The sequence below is a fragment of the Anarrhichthys ocellatus genome, unplaced genomic scaffold (assembly GCF_004355925.1).
Source record: "Anarrhichthys ocellatus isolate YVR2014 unplaced genomic scaffold, GSC_Weel_1.0 scaffold24, whole genome shotgun sequence".
NCBI classification, from domain to species: Eukaryota; Metazoa; Chordata; class Actinopteri; order Perciformes; family Anarhichadidae; genus Anarrhichthys; species Anarrhichthys ocellatus.
In genome coordinates, this window is record NW_022280054.1 from 462,885 (window position 1) to 487,466 (window position 24,582).

The window sequence follows — 24,582 nt, forward strand, 5'->3', positions numbered from 1 at the left end:
TATAGAAACCACACAATATTAATATTTAGTTTTCCAGGAGATTGTATGATATAGTATATTATTGGATGATGCTTTATGGTGCAGATACTGTTTTATGGTCTTTTTTTAGAGACTCTAACCCTCTGCAAACGACAGATGGCAGCAATTCCCTCAAATGTTTGTCACTTCTGGCCACAGTATCATTGCAGGCTCAGTATTTACAGTGTCAGTTAGTTCATTTTGCCAATTCCTCAGATTTCATAGGTTGCAATAAGTAAAACCAAAAAGATCAATTGAGTGACTGTTACCTGTTGATACCTGTTGTAAATACATATTCTTATATATGAAATAATAAATAAATTATTAAACACCGCATATAGACTGTTGGCACATTGTTATTAGCACCCACTGACTCGTGATAAATGTCACTTATGGATTAATGAGAACTCTGATGGATGCTCTCTACCCTCCATACCTGTTTGTGGTGCCTGCATCCACGATGGGCTGCACTCTTTTCCTCCTCCACACCCAGGCCCGAAGCTTCTGGCGGTGTCGACCACAGCCCAGAAAGTAGAGGAGAGGATTTGCGCAACAGTTGAAGCTGACCACAGGCTTCCACACTTTGAAGGAGATTATGACCACGTTGAGAAGATGACAGTCTCCGGGCAGGTAGACCCTCACAAACAAGTAGACGGTCCGAGCAATGTGATAAGGCACAAAACACATCACAAACATGAGACACACGACCAAGAGTGTGGAAATAGACTTGTTGTGCATACTGGCCGTCCTTGCGTTCGAAATGCGGTTCGCGGCCCTACAATAAAGCACCGTCATCGTGGAGCAGGAACAGGTCATGACTACGAGGAATGGAATCATAAAACCAACTGTGGCTAAAAACAGCCCGTTGGGGAAGTACACCTTAAATTAAAGGTTGGTCATTTCAAAGCACACAGTCATGTTGTTGATGACGCCCGTGTGCACAAAGACCAGTGTCGGTAAAAGCTCCGCTGTGGCCAGGACCCAAACCAAGCCTGACGCGAAGAGGGCGAGCTTTTTGGTCCTGAGACGCACAGCGGCGATGGGGAAGCACACTCCGAGGAACCGGTGCACGCTGACGCATGTGAGAAACATCATGCTGCAGTGGAGGTTGATGAAGAAGAAAAACCTGACGCCTTTACAGAGGGCGTTGCCGAAGGGCCACAGCTCGCCAATGGCATTGCTGATGATGAGAGGGGGCAAGGCCAGCACGTAGAGGAGGTCCGCCACGGCGAGGTTGGTCATGTAGATGACCGTGCTGCTCCAGCGGCACAGCAGGGCACCGTTTAAAGTCAGGCCCAGCAGAAACACAAGGCTGTAGGACACTGGCAGGAGGATCATTTGGTAGTAGTTAGTCACTGGACAGATTTGGAAGGCCTCCATTCAAAAGTTTGATAATTAGGAGGCCTTGTCACTTTACTTAAACATAAATGAATATATCAGTTCTACCCAGGCTGGTTCTACCATCTGCAGCTCACCTAACTGCTGTGTGTACGGATGACTGTGTGCTCCTTTTATATGCATGTTTGTTCAACTTGTGCGTCCCTCCTGTTCCCAGCCCACACCTGTGTGATGTAAACCATAGCGCCATATCTAGGGCATGAGCAAATAGATTGGCGCACCGTGAGGCATTTCATGAGCCCGCAATAATGGACTAGATACCGTAGTATGCGATTGCCCTTCCCCAGAGAGAAGGCGTGCAGAATAATGAATGCTGTGATTAGACCCGATATAGCAAGTTAAATGACACCATCAACACACACACACACACAAACGCACACGCACGCACGCACGCATGGGCGCTGTATAAAAACGCGCACACGCTCAGCATCCCATTGGCTGCGAGAATTTTCCAAGTGTGGTCTCTCTCCGGCTGCTCCCGACTAAAAGTGTTCACTTCATCTCTGTCTGACAGTGAAGCGAGAGAGAGAGAGAGAGACAGAGAGAGAGAGAGAGAGAGAGAGAGAGAGAGAGAGAGAGAGAGAGAGCGAAAGAGAGAGAGAGAGCGCTCGTCATGCTAAGGAACGGCACGTACAGGTTAGTGTCACATCCATCGACTGATCCTTGTCATTCATGTCAACAGTGTTTATTTAGGACAAACGAGAAGCTCCAGTACAGGCTGCTTCGACATGCACTGATGGGTGATAGACATCCTGCATAGCGTTACTCCTCTGCAGCCGCACAGGGATGAGTAGGCTACAGGCTGTTCACATACCGGCTTATAGCGTGTTTCATTTTCGCTGGAGTTCTTTTTGTGTGTCCTGACTTGGTGCGGTGTCCTTCCAGAAGCATGTACCAGGGAGAGGAGGCGAGGTTGCGCAGCGGGAGTCTGGCTGTGGCTCGGGAGAGGAAACACCTTGCTCTGTGCATTAACAACCAGGTAACTCAGGAGAGAGCAGCAAGAAAGTCGTTCTTACTGTAAACTGGATTATGTCATTACCTGCTGGGAGGGTGACGGTATCTTCTCTTTTGGTGAGGGAGCATTTCAGCAATGATGTAATTCACTTTCTGATCTTTTTTTAGGAGCAGTGTAGTTTACGCTTATACTGCTCATAAGCAAAGTCTCTTAGCGGGAAAATAAGTTAATTGACTGTAAAAACATTACATTTATAGAGAACTATGATTCTTTGCAATATGACAACATTATTCCCTATTAATACAACAGATATCAGCAACACGGACAGTGGAACCCAAATCTCTCCCCTATACCTTCATGTGTTATTATTAACTGCTTTGAATATTGATCCCCTTATTCACCCATTCAAATGGCACAATTGACTGAATTCAATTTGGCTTGGGGAATTCCTTTTTCATGTTGGCTTAAGGCCTTTGAAAGATTTTTGTCTTGGCAGCAGCTGAAAAGTTCTCATTAATACTACATACTGTACCTCCCGCTACAAATGACTTCACAATCAGCAGGGAGTATTGAGGGTAAAGCTGAGCTGAAACGACTGAGGTGGCATGCCTTCCTCCTCAAGATGAGACCAGAGCTCATGTAAAGAAATAATGCATGTTTTAGAACCTCAGGTTTGAGGAGAGCATGTTGCTGTAATTTACTTCATAATGTAAATCAGTTTTGCTGGAATCTAACAGAAGTCGATATGTTTTCTTTATGTGCTTGGGTGAGTATAGGTGCACAAGTTCACCTGGTTGTATTGAGCTTCTGAATATTTAATACTATGTGATGTAGTGTTGCGCATTATCGGCGGCTGGGGATATTGAGCGCATGAGCTCTGAAAGCACTGTTCCATCACAGCTTCCGACTTACTCTGCAATATATTATGATGGTGCAACCCCTCAACACACTGTCTCTGTCTCTCTGTCTGTCTGTCTCTCTGTCTCTCTGTCTCTCTCTGTCTCTTTCTCGTCCATTGCATGTTCACTGGAACTTTCTCATTTTGACTCTAGATTTGTTCCAATCCGTTTACACTGCATCACTTGCCAGTTGAATTTCATTATCGCTCTCCAAAAATGACTTTTCCAAATTGATACAGCATTAACTCCATGAGACGCCATGTCAGAGGAGGTTCATATGAGAAGAAGCTTGATGAAGAACTAACCAGTAATTGGCGTGTGAAATATGAATGAGGATAGAAATGCAGGTTATTGGATATGGAGGCTGCTCCACATGCTGCGTCTGTGTGAGTGATTCAGATTCATTGCCGAGGCGTGAACCCCCTGAGAAACCCATTAATCCATCCAGCTATTACTCCATAATCAATGGGACAGCTGTATTTTACGGCCACAAGGCCTTGTTGTTAACCATGTTACACGGAGCTTATTTAAACAGCATGCCAACGGGGGGTCACATTTAATGGGATTAGGCATGAAATATACAGTACAGGTGATATTGTTGACACAGCACTTGCAAGTGGAATCTTGAAATCATCAATCAGTATCATGCTTGAAGCCCGTTGTTGTTCCTAATTTAGTCAACATGCGGTAAACAGTTTATTAATGAGCAGAAATCCAGCACACAGAGCTGTCATCCAGTCCCTGTACAGGGCAGCACCAGTTCCCCCCACACTAACCGTGGGAGTCAGATACAGCGCTCTGTAATATATAGAGTGAGAGATGCACATAGAGGGAGTGTGGCGCCGGGGAAGGGTGTCATATTTCAGAAGTGCATTATTGTCTCTCCCCCCAGTGGGACAGAGAGAGCTGTGCTGAGTGCTGTTTGCGCCAGCTCACTCAAACGCTCCGCGATTGAGTCGTAATAACCCGTGCTGGAGCAAGATGAGCCTTCACAATGTCAGATGTCTCTTGTCTCCACGGTCATGTGATGGAGCAACATACATCCTCTGTGTGTGTGTGTGTGTGTGTGTGTGTGTGTGGTGTGTTTGTGTGTGTGCACTCTGGTTCAATGCTTTAGAAAAAAAATAAAATGGGCTATTTTAAAATGTACCATAACTCCTACAAACATACACAAAGATGCATGCATGGATTCACACATGCGCACCTACAAACACTCCTGCCATTTAAAAATAATAATAAAAATGTTATAGTCATTTACATCCCCATCCCATTACCATGTCTTGGAAGGCTGGTTTGGTCTAAATGAGAGCGCTTACTCAATCTCTGAAGGAAGCCCCCTCAACGAATGTGTGCGTGTGCGCTCTCACTCCCTCGCCATATGTTAGTCAGAGCAGCTCTTCATTGGCAAATCGTAGCAGGGGGAATCGTCCCAAACGTTCCATTTTGCATTTTGATAGACTATATAGTCATTTTCTCACTCTCACACCTCCTTCATCTCTACTCCTCACACCCCACCCATCTTCTGCATTTCTCGCGATGTCTTTTTCTTCTTCCTCATCTCCCCAATTTAGAATAAACGTATGGCCTCCTCTTTCTTGGTATTGATAGCCCCTCGCTCCCCTCATTTTACATCCCAGATATGCTCTTTCCAACCTCTTTAAATGCCTGACATTCTTCACTGCACCACCATCGGTTCAACACATGTAGAATTAAAGACTCATATTGAATATTCAGTGTGCATTAGTGATTAATCAGTGAGCCAAAAACCTGCAGAAATCATCATTCACAAAGCAGAAATACCAAAGCTTCTCAAATGTGAAGATTTGATGCCTTTCTCTATTTCTATATCATCGAATACTTTGCAGTTATAGACTATTGGTTGGACAAAACAAGCACTTTAAAGACGTCACCTTAAGCTCTGGGAACTGTGCATTGTGCAACATTTGTTGAATTTACTAGACGAAACCATTGATGGGAAAAAAAAGTGCCACTTGTGCAGCCCTAGTGTGTGTGCTCATATTGGGTCTTCTATGAGAGCCATTTCTTTTGAATCATATAAACCTGTGCATGGCTCTAAAAGAAATGGGCCTGTCTCGATTAAATTAACCTCACCTCTGTATATGTGCACGATGTAAGCGTCCTTGGTGTCACTGTTCCTTATCTGTGCCTCATAGGTCAGTATATTAGGTCATTATAGGTCAGGTATTGATGGCTGTGTAACTGCAGCAGTCTGGGTATATGAGAATGTATAGGTCTGTAAACGCTGTTGACTGATGAGTATGAATCTGCTTTCTCACTGCAGCTCTTAGTCAATAAAATGTTGTCACTTTTGATTCTTTGTCAATTTACGTCTCACAACCTGTGTCTTTTTCTCTGTCTCCTGCTCCCTCTCTACTCAAATATGATTGAAAGGTTTGAGCAAAATTACATAAATCCATCCATTTCTCTCAGTAAAAAGTACTTTTTTTTACCCCATAGCCATAACACTAAGAGGAAATAGCATTTCAAATCATGTAATCACCTGAGCACATCACTAACACCTCCATCTCTCAGCGGGCTCTTTTTGTACTCGGGCTCAGTCGAAAGAGTAAATGTTGACTTCCATATTACCCCTTGCACGCACAGCGCATGTAAGTTGATTTCCGATGTTACGATTAACAAGCATCTCCACTGGATCAGCTCTTCTCCTGATTGGACATTTCCCTGGGCTGATCGGCGAGCGGCGGCCAAACAGCCAATAGTCTGATGCAGATGTTTCAGCGCATCAGCATGCTGCAATCAAACCCTCTGAGATCAGATTGATGTGTGTGTGTGTGTGTGTGTGTGTGTGTGTGTGTGTGTGTGTGTGTGTGTGTGTGTGTGTGTGTGTGTGCGCTCTCGGTGCACTCAGGTGTGTGCTGTGCTCATGTGGGTGGGAGTTTATCTCACTGAGCGACCACACTAGTCTGAAGGGCACAAAGAGCAAACCATCTCACAGACACACAAGGGAAAAAGCTGTGTGTGTGGGGGTGTGGGTGTAGTTGTGTGTGTGTGGACATCCAACTATGCCTGCCATCGATCTCTGTGATAGAACTAGGACTCTGAGAAATTATGATTTTAATAACTCATCATTTAGAGGGCAGCATACCTTCTGCTATGCGTTGTTGTTTTCTCTACCGTTTCCTTCCTGTTTTCCTTCCTTCTCTCATTTTTCAGTAACATTATGCATATTACTGTCTACCTTCACCTTCCCTAGCCTTGCAATCTATTGACTGCCCTTATTTTTATATTGGAAATAATGCGATTAAGCTGTTTACATGCCCAGCAGAATAGGATTCTGTTAATATCCCGTTTATGCTATCATGTACTCAGCTATTGATTTAACAGATTGTCATGCACCCTGTATCTGCAATAATGCATTTCTCCTGTCACCAGCTGCAGTTGCATTGCTCCCTTAGTGTTTGTAACTTTAGTGCATTTTATCCGGTCCAGAGACCCGATACATTATGATTGGTTGTAAACACACAAAAGATAGTAATAGTAAATTCATTGTAAACAATAATAGCAGCTGCAAAAAAAGGACCAACGCAAGGCAGCCTACATCAAGCAAGTGTTGCAATCCCTGAAAACAAAATAACTTTTTTTGTCCCCATTGAGGCAGTTGGTTATACAATAGTGGGATGCATATATTTAGCACACATTAAACCTATGGCGCATAAATACAACACTAAGACAAAAAAAAGAGCAAAAACAGTGAGTTAGAAAAATATAAAAAATATATAAAAGTATTTGTTATACATTTGTCCCCATAGAGTTAAGGAGGGTGCTGGCAGAAGGTATAAAGGAGGGAATGGATATATATGAATTGTGTTGATATATGGGATGGGAAATTCAGACAGGATGGAATCTGCTCTCTTATAACTGTGTGTTGTTATCCGAGCTTCTCTTTGCTTTGCTAGACGCGGGCCGGCCGCGCACGCTTTTAGTGCATGTTAGTAGCCTACATGTGAGCGTGCCCCAGCGGTTAGCTCACAGCCGCTGCTCTACGGCTCGTCAACATAGCAAGGAGAAGCTCGGATAACAACATATACACACATGTGACTTTATTCTCTGCTCAGGTAGACATTGCTCCACTATAGCTTTTCATAGCAAATAGTTGTTTGCTGCTATTAATGTTCAGAATGTTAAATACTGCACCGTTTAAACCTGCATCACTTCATTTTCTTTTGACTCACGCTACTCGGGTGCAGCAGTTCTAAAGTTTATATGGCGAACTTGATAGCAAATAGTTGCTTATTATACATCCAGCAGACAAGGCAACATTAGCATTCATTTGGTGTCATGTTTCTGGCATCTCGATGAATGTAATTTAAGTCCAGCTATCACTCTTTTTGATCTATTTTGGAAACTCCTGAGGAAAATCGCTAAATGTTTCACTACCATAGTCGCTTGCAGAGAGGGACTGTAAGGGCCCCCCTTGGTTATTCAAAAACATTATTTTTAAAAATTTGTATCAATTAAAATCAAAAGCTTAACATAATGTTTCCTAGGATAGAAACCCTTCATCTGTGTTGGAATGTAAAGGGTTAAATTAGTAATCCCCTGTGACACTTATCAAAAGAAAAGGGTTTGCCTTCAGCTCTGACCTTGGTGGTCGAGTTATAGATTTAACGTTACAGAGGTCCGAGCAACAGTGAATTATTGAGACTAATTTCAGAAGGCAGTAAAAATGGCCAAGCTTATCGTCACTCTGAGCGAGCTGAATTTATCGTTACACCCTTAAGACACAAGAGACACTTCAGCACAAGAACACAAACATGGACAAATACTCGCAGCTTGCACCCTGCTAGCTAACATACAGATATATTGAATACTAGAGATGCATTGGAGCTGCCTGGTTGCTTTGGGAGCACATCCATCTGTCTAGTCGCCATTGAGCTGTATGGCAGTCGCCCCAGAGCCACCTGAGAATCGACCTCACCCCCTGGGTTGCAGCCGATGTCTGGCTGGTTGGCACCTGCAGAGCCAACGCATGCTGTTATGCATCAGCAATAGGATACACACACACACACACACACAATTGTTTTTCCTGCCACCATGTGATTATTAATGCCTATGTTGACAGACCCAGACAAGCTGCCACTCTTACGGTTGACAAACAGACAACAGAAAGGAATCATAAAAAGCAGCAGTTTTCCTCTGTTTAGGTTTTGTTATGTCACTTTGCCAAACAGACAGTACGCTTGGAAGGAGGACAGATTACACATACGTGAAATGCATCTGATTTATTATTGTGTGTTATCGAAGCACAGCTCCTATTGTGTCATATGCCTGGCGGAGAAAATTAAAAACCTTGTTGACATATTGGTGCTTTTCACTGTGCAGGAAGAAGTGAAGAGGTGTCATCGCTACTGTAATCACAGTGGAGGGCAAGCAGCTCCCAAGGTGGAGAGGTAAGACACTACACAATATTGTCCCTACTTTTCCATGAAAGACTCCTCATATTCTATAAACAGCGTTCAATCTACAATGAGGGTGATAGACTTTATTTTAAAGCCCTTGTTCTATTGTACTGTGCATATACATTTACTACATTCCTGTTTAAATTAATTTTTTTCATTTGCAATGCTGTCTAACTCAAATTTATTTTACTTTATTTCATTTATGTTTATATGTTAGCCCTATATTTCTACTGGCACCATTTATGTATTATTCTCAATTTACCGTTACTTGTGTAATTTCCCTTTTTTTAATACATATTTAATGAGCATTGTTGGAGGGAGCCTGGGAGCTGCGATTTTCATTGAACTAGTGCTAATTGTTGTGCATATGATTGTAAAGAATTTGAAACTTGATCACGCAAGACACTTGTTCTGCCACAACAAGGCCGCACTCTTGAACATAAACTCTACCATGACATCCTCTTACTCTACCAAAATAAGTGCTTATTAGGCTGTAACTTCCAATATCATGTGAAATATAAACTCATACATTTTTTGGGGGCTTTCAAGGTGAGATGTAAAGAGCGTTTGCTGTTATTGTCATCATTTTTCTGTTCATCTGTCTTATTATCGTAGAAGCCACCCTCGTAAGAGTGAGGAAGCAGATGACAATAGCCCTCGTCGTCGTGAGCAGCAACAGCAGCTGGAAATAAAGGCTATCGTGTGAGTATCACCTGTGACTCATCTCTCTATCTGTATTTTTTTCTAGGGTTTTTTTTCTGTATTTTGAGTCAATTTCACGTTGAGTGTCACCCATGTTACCTATGACCTCAAAAGTGAATTGTTTTCACTGTGTGGGAGGGATACATTCATGTGTGGGAGGGGTCAGAGTGCACTGAACCCTCATAGCCTGCCACCTAGCACCATTTTATTTAAACACGGGCCCACGATTTTATAGGTTTACCAGGGACTGCTCACGCCTCAGGCTTTAACTTCCTTGAAAGTCGAGGATAGAGAAGAGAACGTTTCTGTGTAGAATCAACATGATTGGGGTGTAGAAAGGTGAGGCGGATAGCAAAAAACTCTCAGAAAAACTTACACAGAGGGCAGAGGAACCGGAAACACGGACAGAGGGACGGAGCAACTGGAGGATAAAAGTGGAGAAAATAGGGATTGAAAAAGAAGAGGGCAAAGGTATTGGTTTTGGAGCTAGGAGTTATGGCTTAATTCAATTTGTTCCATTCGGCTCAGCTGTCTCTCTGCTCCACTGGAGGTGAATGTGTTTCTCCATCGGGTAATTGATCCTACACTTCATCCTGGACCCGGGTGTTGGGGTGACTGCAGGGATAAAAGAAAGTGGAAAGAGAGAGAGACAGAGAGAGCGATCTGTGGAGGGTGAAAACGGTGGGGAGAGGTCAGAAAAGTGTGTGAGCTGTGTAAGACCTACACGGAGAAAAGAAAAGAAATGTTGAGGATAGGGAAATGAAGAATTAATAAATGAAAAGATGTTTCGGAAGAAAAAAACAAGAAGTTGAGAGAGAAATGGGATATGGTGCACATTGACACCATTTCCCCCCCATCCAATCTTGGGAAATGCTCCAACAGCCACCCAGCATTGTCGTATGCAGAAAATGAACATGACTTCTAAAAACCTTGGCCGCCCAAAATGACTCCTCCCACATGGCCGCCGTAATTACGTTATGAGATGTAGATGTCGCTGATGTACATATTTTGTCTGTGTATGTCACCAGGATCCAGCGGGCCTGGCGTGCCAGCACCTCCCGCACAGGGAGCTGGCAGGGACAAGGCAAGAACCGCGGCAACCACCATCAGGGTGAGACGGTGCCTTCTGAGAGCCTGCGGGACCCCGTGATGTCCACCAATAGTTCTCCGGTAAGACCGCGTGAAGAAAATCCGACAGACAGCCATCTGGTGCAACATGGGAATGAGGCAGGTGGCGAGAGATCTAGACATCTTTACGCTATCTGAGGTTGTCTGAGTTATCAGCTGTGATCTGTTGTTTCTGCAGAGGACGAAAAATGAATGGGTGAGTGGATGCATGGATGGATAGACCAATAAAGGAGAGCGCAAAGGAGGGAGTAAGGGAGGAGTGTTTACCTCGAGTGTCATCTGGGGGACCGCAGGGGTCGTATTGGTGGAGGTGGATTGGATGCCAGCTGGCACTATGCCCGGATCTCTAATTAGCCGTTAATTAGGTAGATTTTCAAAGCTGGTTGATTGATTAATGAAGTGGCTCTGCCCTTGTCCTCCCCCCCCCATCTCACCACCCACCCACCTCCTCACCCCTTCCTTCTCTGGAGGGAGCGTAGGGGAGAATTAAACAGTGCTCACAGGGCATGGCAGCCAAACAAATGCCAGAGGAAAGAAAAATGACTGTATGAGCAGCAGATAAACAGTGAGAAGAGAAGGGGAGAGACAGAAACAGAGTCAAGGGGGAAAGGCAGAGGCAGAGATAAGGAGATGAATGCGGAGATGCGAAAAAGATGCATTCAGATCGCCTCAAGTTCTAAGTGACAGACAAGGACATGCAGACACAAACACGCACAGTCTGTTCTGCTGGTTTCTCCGTCTGTGTAGTATTCACACAAGCTACCCGCGCACTCCTGCCCATGCTCTTTGCAGAGACTCGGCACAGAAAACTATGATGTCATGTCTGCATACTCACTGGTGTGTGTGTGGGATTTCTCCCACTCTCTTTTTAAACAGCGCCAGAGGAAAGCAAGATTCCCTAAGCAAACAGATGGGCTGGTGTCCTGGTGAGAGACTGTTTGTGTGTGCGCGTGTGTGTGTGCTTTGTTTTTAGCTTGTTTGTTCTGCTTGAAAGAGTTTGTTGTTCATTAGCACAGCAAGCAAATGTCTTCCTAATTAGAAAGATACAGTAACTTAAAAGCCAAGATGACAAAGAACCCCTCCTCCTCTCCTCCATCTCTACCCTATTAACGTCCTTTTTTCAACATAATCTTTATTGGACATGTAAAATGATATATCTGCCACACATCCAATCACTTCAACGCAGTAGTTACTTGTAGGTGGGTATAGTGTGGCTTCTATACTCCTCTCCAACCCCCACCTTAAAGGAGCAGTGTGTTGGATTAAAGGGGATTTAATGCCATAAATGGAATATAATATTCGACTAAAACTCTGTTTTCATAAGCGTATAATCACCTGAAACAAAGAACTGCGATGTTTTTGTTACCTTAGAATGAGCCGTTTGTATTTACACAGGGAGCAGGTTCTCTTTACAGAGTCTGCCATGTTGCACCGCCATGTTTCTACAGGAGCCCAGAATGCTCAAACCAAAAACTGTCTCCAGCGAGTTTTTTTCTAGCGTTTTTATGCTACCTGAAGTTCATCGTAGTTCTCCAACTCGCTTGGAGAGGGAGGGGTGAGTGGAGGGTCGTTAAGATGGTTGCAATGTGCAAGTACAATTTCACAACCAATTTAGTTAAATATAAATTTGAAGTATTTGACTTGATTTTTACCATTTCATGCTACTTTAGATTATAACTCCACTACATTTCATCAGCTATAGTTCAACGTTACTTCTTTACTAAGATTTTACATACAAAACATTATGATACGCTAATAACATATGATGCACAGTCATAGATTAAACATCAAAACACCATAGTTTAAAGGGACGTATTATGAAAAACTCACTTTTTCAAATACATGTGAGTATCTGCAGTACATACCACACACAATAAGAATTATTGTCTTATGAAATAAGACAACCCAGTCAGTTTTTTATTGGCTGTCTTAATCAGAAAGCATGTGATTCAACAAGCCATTCATATTTGGCTCCCCTTCCTTTGTCACATAGAGTCCAATTAGATTATAGCGCCCCCCATCTCAGTATCTCCACCCACAAACCTGTTTTCTTTTGGGAATGTAAAACATGTCAAATAACGTGTGATATACTGCAATTCATTTTTACTTATATAGTGAGATTTGTTTGAGTGAGACTAGGTCCTGTAATTTGGTGCAGTTTTGGAGGAAATGTAATTACTTAACAGTCAATGTTTTATTATCAGCATACAATTTAATTTCAATTTTCCATGAAAACAAAGTTATTAAAATGTTTATGTGTATGCTGTCAATTATAGTTCTTAGAAAGCGTCTCAACAGACAGGATTATTATTATATACCTTTTCTCTTTCCGGCACTCTGTTCTCATTCACACAGTATCACTCTCCTGTGCCTGTTGTGCTCTCTGAAGGACAGACATTCATCAGTGTAAGGCTAGAGTGCCACATTGTGTGTGTGTGTGTGTGTGTGTGTGTGTGTGTGTGTGTGTGTGTGTGTGTGTGCACCCATGTGAGCTCATGTGAGCTTATGTGAGGACCTTGGTCCTGACCTGTAGGGGAGAGGAGGGGGGGGGAGGGTGTTCAAACATACTTCATGCATATTTCATGGAACTCATATTGAACACCACACACATAGGCTTGTGTGTGTCTGTGTGTGAGTGTGTGTGTGTGTGTGTGTGTGTGTGTGTGTGTGTGTGTGTGTGTGTGTGTGTTTGTTTTTCCTCCCTCATCTACTCAAATATAGAAGAACATCCTCAAACCACACTCTGTCTCTCATAACACCTTGCAGAATTCAACTCTGATTATATCAATGTCAAGGTGTCTCTTATGTCTTCCTACATGTATCAAACATATATTGCAGTTGTCCAGCAATGGTGGGTTCAAGCCAGCCGTAACCCTAGACCCAAATTAATTATTAATACACAGAGGGGCCAGGACCTACAACTCCTGCTCTGGTCAATGCATGGCCCGTTGATAATAAATCAATAGATCGGACTGTTCTGAGCATCACTGCTGGCTGACCTGCGGGGCTGCTGTGTAGATGTGTGTTGGGTTGTTGCAAAACATAGAAAAACAATATGAACTATATTTGAGCATTTAATGCCATAAAATCCCCTCAGAAAGGTAATTGTGTGATATGTAATGGTACAATTCTAAATTAAAGGAATGGTTGATATATTTGGGAAATGTGTGAATTGGCTTTCCTGACAAAAGTTCGATGAGAAGATTTTAGACCACTTTGCATTCGAAATGAAGTTAGCTAGTTTAACATGGTGAAGGCCAATCGCTAAGGGCAGTACTCATAGCCATGTTTCTAACTTACCTCCGGGCTAAACTTAACATTCTGCATGTCCACTTATCTAGGTGAATTTGAAAAAGATACCTGATAACTGATCGGCTGCAGTTTTGAATACAGATGAGGTCTTGGACACAGCAAAGAGCCTGTCGTTTTTTATTAGTTTAAATGTAGATTATGGTTTGACACCGGGCACAGTTTTCTCTGTATTTAGCTTTGAAACTATATGCTCTTTTTGTCGGGTGATGTGAATATGTGCTTAAGTGTAGTTCATTTGCATGTAAGCATCCGTACGTGCTGACTCTGTTGTTTGAGTGGATCCCTATGATTCACAGTGTGGCCCTCTGGGATGCCTTGGTGAGTTTTATTCTGAGACACAAGCCAGTGATCAAAGCTAATGTATTGCGATGAGAATGAAAATGAGATGCTTCAGTGCTGTATCTGTCATTACAATCACTAATGAACTATTTTCAGTGATGGATGGTTAAGAGATGAGAAGGGCTGTCTTTGGAAAAGAGAAAAAAAGCACATTACATCATCTATGCTTGGTCGGCGCTTGTGCAAATGTGTGTGTCCGTGGCTGTGTTTGTTTGCTAACAGTGTTGGTTGACATTGATCTGTTCCTATCTGTGTGACATGTTTGCACTTTTCTCTCCTCCTTTTCTGGGGCCCAGGCGGAGGGAAAGTGTGAGTGTAAGCATTCCTGCTGCCTGTGTGGGAGATCATTCTCTCATCTCTCACCGCCAAGAATCTGACAAAGCGTAGTGATGGCTTCATCCATGCCTCCACATTTACCCCGCGTAATCCCTTTTTCCCGTCCTCATTCCTTGTCATCTCCCGCCTTCCCTCCCACTGCCTCTTGATGCACATACACACATCCATGTTCCCAAACACACACACACACACCAGACACCCCGATTCAGCAGACAGATGCTAACAGATTACTTGTTTTATTGGTGTCAGTTGGTGTCTCATGTGAAATGAATTTATATACCTCTGCCTGCCCTGGAGTTGACATCGATCGGGCTTAACTCATTTAATAGCCATGACATTTGCCTATTAGCTTATTTACTGTCAAAGCAGGCTCAGGCTCAGCCGGCTCCTTGAGAGACAGTAACTCTTGCATTTGTATTCGTTGGGGAAGAGCAACATTTAAACTCAAGTACACACACAGACATGGACTTAACTCAGCTGCACAAGCTTATATTAGAAATAAACCAAATTGTCCTTTTTTATAGTATATTTTATCATATTTTGGGAAGAGGATGTTTTCTAATGTGCTCCTGTCTTAGTTTGCTGCTGTTTGCTGTTAATGCAAACTTAACAATTCCATATTGTGTCAGTGTTGTATAATGGCAGATATAATATAGTATATACTACTCTGTAATGGATACATTTACACACTTAGAATATGAATACTAACAGTGACTAAGAGGGGCAGGACTTCGCAAATTGTCAACAGTTTCTTGTTTGTGTATTAAAGACAAATTCCACGCTAAAGATTGTTTTTGTATGTTCTCATGAACATGATATCTCAGGAACACCTGGATGGAACCTTACAACCTTACAAAAAATGTCTTTGCCATAACTAATTACACCCGAACGTCTTATCGGATGAAATGATAAAGTGATTATAATTTGGACTTGACTAGTTGGCGGAGGCATACAACTGAAAGGCTGGAATTCCAGTTCTCCTCATAATTTGCTTGTACGTGTCTGTGATGAAGACTCTGTGGTTTATGTTGTACAAGGACCCTGCGCCATGTATAACTGTTGTAACGCTGGCTGCATGTGTCCCCATGTATCTCACGGTGGACAGATATCGTCATACAGGAACGAGATTTATTTCTCTTCAGTGGCAGTAAACAAAACGCATGGGCCCGCCAATAACTGTGCTACTGTATATTCCGCTAAATAAGATTTTTAGAGCTGACAAACAGTAACGTTAACCGTGATAAACAGCTTGACTGCGGCTATGTACTAACACTCCCCCACAGACAAACACACAATGGGAGAGCGTCTAAAATGCCGATGGCTCCGCTGCAACACAGATACCCACACGTTGACCCTGTGTTGCATTTGTTTTAGATAAACTGTGATGGAGGGTTTTAGCTGAATTTCAGGGTGTAGTTACCCGTTAAGATTTCTAAACTCAATGCTTCCTACACAGATGTTTCCCCTTAAAAGCCTTCCAGTGGCTTAAAGGGCAGAAGCTCTTTCTCTTCTGCCATGCCTTTAATGTGAAAAATGTGCAGGAAATGTTATTTGCAGCAGCTGAGTGAGCAAAACAACTGCAAAGTAATTTATTTCTCTGCATATTTGTGGGTATGACTATAGACTATTGCACTGAAGGAACTAGTGCTGCGGAAATCCACATTGTACATGTGAGTCATTAACAGCTTCAGTGTTATTTACATCTTTTATTCGTTCATGCTGTCTGTCCTCCGAGCTATTGGAACTTTTTGATAACACCTTTGTATTTGAGAATTATCAGCATGTGAGAATCAACATAGACGTCGTGTACGTACCCCAGCATACACATAATCTGATACCTAGAAAGTGTGCTGCAAAATAGCCATTGATTTTGTGAAAGCCCATTGGGAAGATATCTTAGAGATTTATCATGTCTATGTAGTAGAGAGGGAAAATAGATGGATGGCTATAAAAGCTGAACAGAGGAGGTGAGAGAATATAGAGAAGATGTAGTGGATTTTTGAGTGATTATGAGGATAATAACTCTGCACTAGAGCCTCCATGAGCCTCCGTTTGCTGTGTGGGTGCGAGATGGAGTGTATGCGCAGGCGCAGGCATGTCTGTCAAAGTGTCTAATTTCTTCTCCATCGCTGTCTCTGTCCAAACTGCACCAGATTAGATTAGTGTTGACCATTACATCTGTGGGCCTGCAAAGAAACACACACTTACATGCTCACATCAACTCGTGTACACAAATATAAGCACACCGACAGTCCTCAGTGGCACATAAAGAGCATCTTATGACCCCTTCATAAAGAAATCAATAAAAAGCTGTTACACAAATGGAGAAGAGCTGACAGGTTGAAAAGAGTAGAGGGCGAGATAGATCTTGGTCAAGGTTCTGAGGGGAAGATGGAAAGAATATGGAGTGAAAAGGGAGCGAGCATTTGAGCTCAATTTAGTCTTCACAATTTATGGGATTTACTGTTGTTTTTTGCGAGCACAGGATCCTGAATCACTTGATTTGATATTTACAGCAGGCTGTTCAATGAGAGCAATAGTTGACAGATGGTGTATGGGGATTTGATTGGATGCCGTAACTCACTGCAGCCTCCCTCTGAGCTTCTAATTGCTTATTTATCGAGAAAACATGCCATTTAACTGACATTACTTAAACTAAACAAGCATATAGCATGCTCACATATGCTCACAGACATGGATGTGACTCATACACACACACACACACACACACACACACACACAGACTATAACGAAACATAAATCTGCGTGAAGTGTCTCCAAGCCATCTGCAGCAGTAATAACAATCTGGTACCTGAGGCAATATGCTCTACTGTTCTATTACAGCACACTTCTCTCTGCACACACTTTCCCCGACCAGTTATGCCCACTACTCTCTTTTCCCCCCATTCTCCAGTATCCAGTTTTTCCAGGAGCCTTTCCTCCTCCATCTCTTTTCAGTCTCTTGATTCCCCCCCCCCCCCCCCCCACTTACTCCCTTCCGCACAGGGCTCGTCCCCCTCTTTAGCCCATCTCATGTGCATAGGTTCAGTCCTCATGGCCAGTGAGTCTTCCATAATGAGATCCCTGGAGGAAAGAGGGTAAAGAGCGGAGGAGGGCAGCAGCAGGGAGGAGGCGCGTTAAGGGTTGATCTCCTCTCTGACCTGCTCAGATGAAACCTCTGGAATAGTTAACCCCGCTCTCTAACTCTAACTGCTCACCATCACTGTGCCCCTTCTCTCCATCTCCCTCACTCCTGCCGTCTACCATTACTGTCAATTAATCAGATCAGAGCTATTATAATCCTCCTTCTGACGATATCCCTGCTGTGTGTACAGTGCAGTACACTTGGTGATGAGGAAGAGCAAGGGCTGAGTGAAGATGCATAGACATAAGTTAGTAGCAATCCTCGAGGAGGAGAGGGTAGCTGCATTGTAGAGTAAAATCAAAAGTGTGTGCATTATGTAAAAGGAGGGTGGGGGAAGCCATAAAGGGAAGGAGAAAATGAAGTCTAGGCTGTAAGTTACATGCATTACCATGGTGTGCAGCAGGTCCATAAGGTATTCTCTTCTTCTTCTACTTCTGATTTTTTCTGAAGAAATATTGGGTTAGGGTTAGGGTTGCACAGTCTTTCTACAATAGTTAGGTTAAATAGTGTGACAGGGGTTTGCTTTTTCTTCAAGCTTGTAGCTGCAGGGCTCAGTTGATTTTCATTCGACGTTTTCCAGTCTGATCTCCTATTCAAAACGGACCTAGTGAGATTACGCCTGCTTCTGCAAAGCTAACCTTTAACCACTCAGTCAAGTTGAATCTGCATGCATGTGTGTTGTAATATTGGATACGTGTGTTAAGTATGCCAGTGGAGGCTCTGGATGTCCTTTGGGTGGATTTCTCAAAGGCACATTTGATCTCTGTCTGCCCTTTCTCATGTCTTTTTGATCTACGAGTCAGGGTTGTAGGAGGAGGTGTTGTCCTCTGGTTTGATGCACATGAAGAGTCGGAGTACTTCACTGCATCACAAAGAACAGAACATAACACAATAAAGGAGTAAAAGGTGCTATGGGCCCAATGCCAGGTACTCCACTATAGTGCGGTCTGGTGCACATGTTAGTGTGTTACCTAAAAACAGTGCATGTGTTGTTGGATGTGTGTTGGGGAATCTTCCCTGCCAAGATCCTCCTGCTTTGAATTCTTTGTCTATAATAGATTATTTAATATTTGAAGTCACTGTGAGAACACGTGTATTTGCATATACACATATTACATCAACTATGAAAGTGCTGTACAGGCGTGTGGACGCGTGTGGACAGCGTGTGTGTGCCACGTACAGAGCACCTGTCTAAATGCCCCTCTGGCAGTTTGAATATTGGTCCAGTGTGTCCTCATAATCTTCTACCATCACCATGGTAACAGTGAACTTGCACAGAATGTCCTCATACTTATTCAAATGCCATCCTGTAGCTCTCTAACCTGTTAAAAACAACCCAGCCGAACAGGTGAGAACTGTCAGTCTCCGCTCTGAGTTATGTAACCTCAACTCACCACCAGTTGGTCCAAAGCACAAGATGTATGTGTGCCAAGTGTTTTCCATATAAATCAATGTCTGCTTTAAAGCTGTGGCTTATCTCACATTACCTCATGGCCATGTCGGTGAGTTTAAATTAGAACTTCAATTCTTATTTATCCATTTATAATCCTATAATCCATGCTCTATGTTACTGTTTTTCAAAACTGCATTGTTAAATACCTGTGCAAGCTTCAAGCAGACCAAGCAGCATTTCACCTTCATGTGTTTGCTTGTTTATTTTGTTTGTTTACATATTACAAATGGTGGAAATGCTTTGGGAAATTAAGAGGGAAGATGAACGCTGCCGCTTTCTGGTCTGAGCTGAACAGGCAGCAGGATCCTTATATGTCTTTCCTACGCCCTGCAAAAGCAACAGAAGTCCCCATTGTTTTCTTTCTTCTTTTTTAGTCTGACCTGAGTCTTCCCCCAAGCCTTACCTCTTGCATTTGTTCATTTTCCTCATTTTGAGATAAAATAAACTCTCCTCATCTCTCTCCTCTCCTCTTCTATCTGCCTTTCTTTACTCCCCTCTCCTACGCCTTAGCAGCTCCTTCCTAAAAACAGGTGTCATATTTTCTTTGCAATTGATAACTTCTTTTACATTTCCTTTTTTGAAACAAATTGGATATGTTGTGCAATTCAGTAAAAAAGTTGTGTTAAAATAACAAATTATGCATTGAAATTAGTTTTGCCTTATCTGTTATTTGCTAATCCATCTGGGATGAGTGTCAGCACTTCTAAATCTGATGGTGGATTACCAGGGTAATAATGGGCTGTGAGATTGACAAGCAGACCAGTGCAGCACCTGCATTTGGGGATTGTACCACTTAATTAGCATGCCAACCCTCACCTATCAGTAGAGAGCTTGGCTCAGTGACCGAAAGCATGAGATTGTGGATAAAAGCAACCAAAATGAGTTCCCCTCGCAGGGTGTCTGGGCTGATCCTTTGGGGCAGCGTGAAGAGCTCAGATATTTGGACGTAACTCAGAGTGGAACTGATGCTCCTTTGCATTTAAAAGAGCCAGTTGAAGTGGTTCAGGTATCTGATCAGGATGCCTCCGACAGGGAGGGGACCCTGGGGCAAACCCAGTATGCTGGAGGAATTATACTGTACATCCCATCTGGTTTGGGGACACTCTGGCATCCAGCCAACTCACCTCAGGGTGAGCAGGAGGAAGCAGCTAGGGAGAGGGGCAAATGAGATACTTTGCTCAGCCTGCTCCCACCGTGACACGGATAAGCAGGAGAAAATAGACGAAGTGAGAAAACAGTATCACCTTATCCTCACAACTTGTAAGGTAATAACTTTGGCTGGGATCCCTCACATTTCAAATGATTGGGTGTGGTGATTGTCACTCGTTGTCTTGAATAGATTATCCTAATCTTGGAATGTGAAACGCAACATGATCGTGTTCATGAAGCAATTTCAAAAGGCCCGATCAGTAATGGCAAGCGGGAAACACTCTGGGTCTATAGCCACTGTGAATGGTTAATGACTACCCATGAGTTACTGTTCTATCTCTGTGAACTTAATGGTGTGTGTCTGTGTCTGTGCGTGAGGGAGGTTTACGATACTGTTTACAGTAAAACATTTACTTTAGAGAATGATATCATGCATCAGCTCCAAATGTTCCTCCTCGTTAAGTCTTTTAGAAGATGCTATTTCCTGCCACAGAGTGAACAGGGAATGAAAGGGCAGAATTGGTACTGAAGCCAAAATACCAAGACGGTGAGAAGAGGAACATTGGGAGAATGCAGACCAAAGAAATGGGTGTGGGCATAGTTTTGGAGGGTTAAATGTGCTTCAGAGGGCTTTTTGGGTGGACTTTTAACTTTGTTTTTACTTAACTTTGTTTTCTTTTCCAATAAGAAGCCAGTTATACTGAACATGTATCACTAGACTATAAACACTGTAATATTTTAATATGACTTTAAGATGAAGCAGTTTCAAATGACATTTGAGCCAAATATCTTTGCAGTTGCATTAGGTTTTTAATGTTCATTAATCCAAAGTTTGCCTTATTTATTGTACATATATTTGCACTGCAGCTGTCTTTAAAAAACAACAACATCTATAATCACATACATGCACGTTTCTTACAAAGGCAGGCAGAAATATTTAAAAAATCAGATTTTTTGCATTTGCTCTTTACAAAGCAAGAAGGGGTGTGTATGCATATGTATGCAGGACACACAGAGAGAGAAACAGAGTCTAACACAGGCTTACCACTTCTTTTGTAGTTTAAGCACAAAAAATGTACACGGTGCATCAATTGTATGTATTCAATGAGAAGTTGGCTCAGAGTCGTAAGAGACTAAGTTGGCAGGAGGATGAGGAGATAAAAAGCTTAGGTGAAGAATGGGGGGTTTGACTCTTTAAAACTGTAATACGCAGCTTTCAGGAAGAAAAATGACTCATAATATAATTTAGCTTTCTCTAATGTATGGTCTCATGGGTCCTTGTTAAATGAGTCGACAATGAGGGAATGACGCCCTTATTAAATACTGTAGGGTAGCACCGTTACAGCATAGCAGCTAATTACTAACCCCAGATGGCATTTTGGGGATCCAATTTTTCTTTTGCTGGAGTTTTATTTACTCCGCATTGAAGACAGTTAGTTAATTTCTAGAAGCTAAAAATGTCTCCTCATAAATTTTACTCCTTTTAATTTGTGCGATGGTTAACCGTCCCAGACTGCACAAAAGTGTAGGAATACCATTTAAAATATCGACGGAGGAAGAATTAATGCATTGGCTTATGTGCTCAGTTTTATTTACCTCCCGTCTTACAATCTCTGTATATTTGTACATCTCGTCCTCTTTCTCTCACGCTGTGTGTTGACTGTTAAGTATTTTGGGGTGACAGACAAGCCAATTCTTTTCTTTGCGTGTGAGGCATATAAATGTCCATTTTCTTTTAGTCTTATTCTCTTTTCCTGGTTCCTTGTTCGACTTATATAAAAGTATATATAAAAAAACGTTTTGTGCTAAAAGTGTCACTTTTAGCACAAAAGTGCAGATGTCACTTTTTTTGACAAAAGTGACATCTGCACTCACAAAATGACTAGCCTAGTAGATGCATACCTTAAGAATTTAAGTTTTTTTTTTTTAAGAAACAATAACCTAGCATAACTTCATAAAAGAGATTTTCTAAATATTGCAAATGTGAGAGTTTTATGTGTAGGCATCCATTTTCCTACTCTATATCATATTCTGTTTTTCATACCCTCCATCTTTTTCTTTCCCACTTTATTCTTTTTTTTCACCTCTCTACACTCCAAACAAAGTATGAGACCGTATTAAAGCATTTCTGGTGCCTTGTGCACATTTCACAGTGGCACTGCAGAATACTTGTGTATGGAGCATACACCTTTACACAGACGCTATATGTACATCAGCTACAGCTCAAGAAGAACAAGGAGCAGATCTGTGATTTCACGTCTTGAAATTTTTGCACCAACAAAAGTGCTAATTACCTTCTCATTAACATGACAAAGTGTGTGTGTGGTTTAATAAAAAAATCAATGTCGCACCTTCATCACCTCTGGCATCGGCAGTTTGTCTCTGACACAAAGAGCACAACTTCACATACACCAAAGCAGATGCCTCACAATGTCTCACTTCCTAAAATGAGACTGATGCATCATGTGAACTAATTAACGGTACTGCAGAGCTTGTTTCATTGCATCTTAAAGTCGATCAGTAAAGGAACAGTTCAACATTACGGGCAATATGCGTATTCTTGCTGAGAGTTAGATGAGAACATCAACACCTCAAGTCTCTGAAGTCTATACAGTAAAAGTGAGGCTCCCACCAGCAGCTAGCTAGTTAGCTTAGCCTAGCACAAAGACTGGAAACGGGCAATCAGCTAGCCTGGTTCTGTCAGAGGCTGCCAAAATCTGTGTAACATCACCTCTAAAGCTAACTAATTGTCACGCCATATCTTGTTTGTTTAATCCGTACAAAAACCAAAGTCTTTTTAAACATTGGTATTCGTACATGCTAAGCTAAGCCTGCTGCCAGTAGCATCATATTTACTGTATAGACATGAGAGTGTTATCAAACTTATCATCTAACTCTCAACAATAAAGCAAATAATGTTATTTCCCAACATGTCAAACTATTCCCTTTGACGCCACCATCTACATCAATGGACGACATACAGCATGATGGAAGTTCAGAATATGAAAACACACGTCTGTCATTTTTTAAATCTCAGCGTCTACGTGTAGCGAAACGCACTTGAGCGAGATTATGATAATTCAGCTGCCTGTTGGAAGGAGCTTGGCTGTATCAGTGACAGCGGGGCTGGTGGCTGTAGTAGCATGCGTAGAGGCTCTGTAATGGTTATATTTATCTCCTTATCTCCCAGACGGCTCTCTCAGCACACAGTTGCCTGGCACAGCAGCCTATTCTGGTGAGAACGGTAGAAACTGGGAACAGCTAATGACATTCTGGCCCAGACAAAACTACATCCTCAATAATAATCTTTTGTTTGGACAAATAGTTTGCTCTGTATTTCTTGCCCATACATATGATAGTCTTCTTTTTGCAGTGGTTGTCAGTTTTATTTTCCCGCAGCATCACTTGTAGCATAAGAAATACCGATGTTTTTCAATTCCTATGAGCTTTCCCCTCACCTGTGTTGTCTCTTTACCTTCTGTCATTCTCTCCCAGAGCTGTTTCCCTCAGTAATCCGTCTTGCAGAATGAGAGTCGGAAAAAGTGTTTGTGTGAGTGTTTTTTTTTTGTGACAGTGTGTGATGTTCCTTTTTGATCCCTCTGAGTGTTTGAAGCTGCATTACATCAGATTCTCTATACTGTCTCTGAAGCCCTGCTGCCATTGTGTGTCTGTGTGTGAGGAGGATGGACTGAGGCACTGATTCTCCCATGCATCCTGTATAAACATGAGAAACTCACACAAGAAGTCTGACTTGTATACTCAAAGGATTGCACAAAATACATGCATGGATGCACGCTGCACACTTTCACACAGGTGTGGAGATGACATCAGTATATTCTGCTGCTGACACACTGGGTCTTTCTCTTCTGCATTATAGATGAGGAAGCTGTGAACAGCTTGTTTGCTTTCTAAATTAAGTTTATTTCTCTCTCTCTCTCTCTCTCTCTCACTCTCTGAGAGTTGTTGCATGTTGGCTCTTTACACCTCAAGATGAGCCAAAAGCTTGTGCACGGCAGCGTTTGTGTTTTATTTATTTATTTATTTTGCATGTTTGCACACGAGTGTCCACAAGTGTAAGGAGGCTCTCTGCTGGTATTTGGTGTGAGCAGCTCTCATCTTTAATGCATGCTGCCCTGTGTATATGGAAGTAACACCCTCTAAGCCAGAGGATTTCTTGCTGGATAGCCTCAAGCCTTGCAGCTAGTCACTAAGAACACACTCACACGCATACACACACAACTCCTTTAAAATAATCTACAGTGCAAGCCTGGAACACCTGTGATCTCTCTGACATTGAGGCGCCCAAA

General features: G+C 42.5%; 1 protein-coding gene and 1 pseudogene across 1 annotated transcript in view; one reads left to right on the forward strand and one right to left on the reverse strand.

The window, feature by feature from the left end:
* Positions 1-441: 441 nt before the first annotated feature.
* On the reverse strand, positions 442-1,398 carry LOC116390839 (P2Y purinoceptor 4-like; annotated as a pseudogene).
* Positions 1,399-1,963: 565 nt separating this feature from the next.
* schip1 (schwannomin interacting protein 1) overlaps positions 1,964-24,582 on the forward strand; it is a 185,065-nt gene continuing 162,446 nt past the window's right edge. Inside the window, exons 1-5 of the mRNA XM_031860723.1 lie at positions 1,964-2,052; positions 2,302-2,395; positions 8,635-8,702; positions 9,327-9,413; positions 10,442-10,583. Coding sequence (XP_031716583.1) covers positions 2,030-2,052; positions 2,302-2,395; positions 8,635-8,702; positions 9,327-9,413; positions 10,442-10,583 — 414 coding nt within the window. The 5' untranslated portion in view covers positions 1,964-2,029. The remainder of the gene's footprint in view (positions 2,053-2,301; positions 2,396-8,634; positions 8,703-9,326; positions 9,414-10,441; positions 10,584-24,582) is intronic.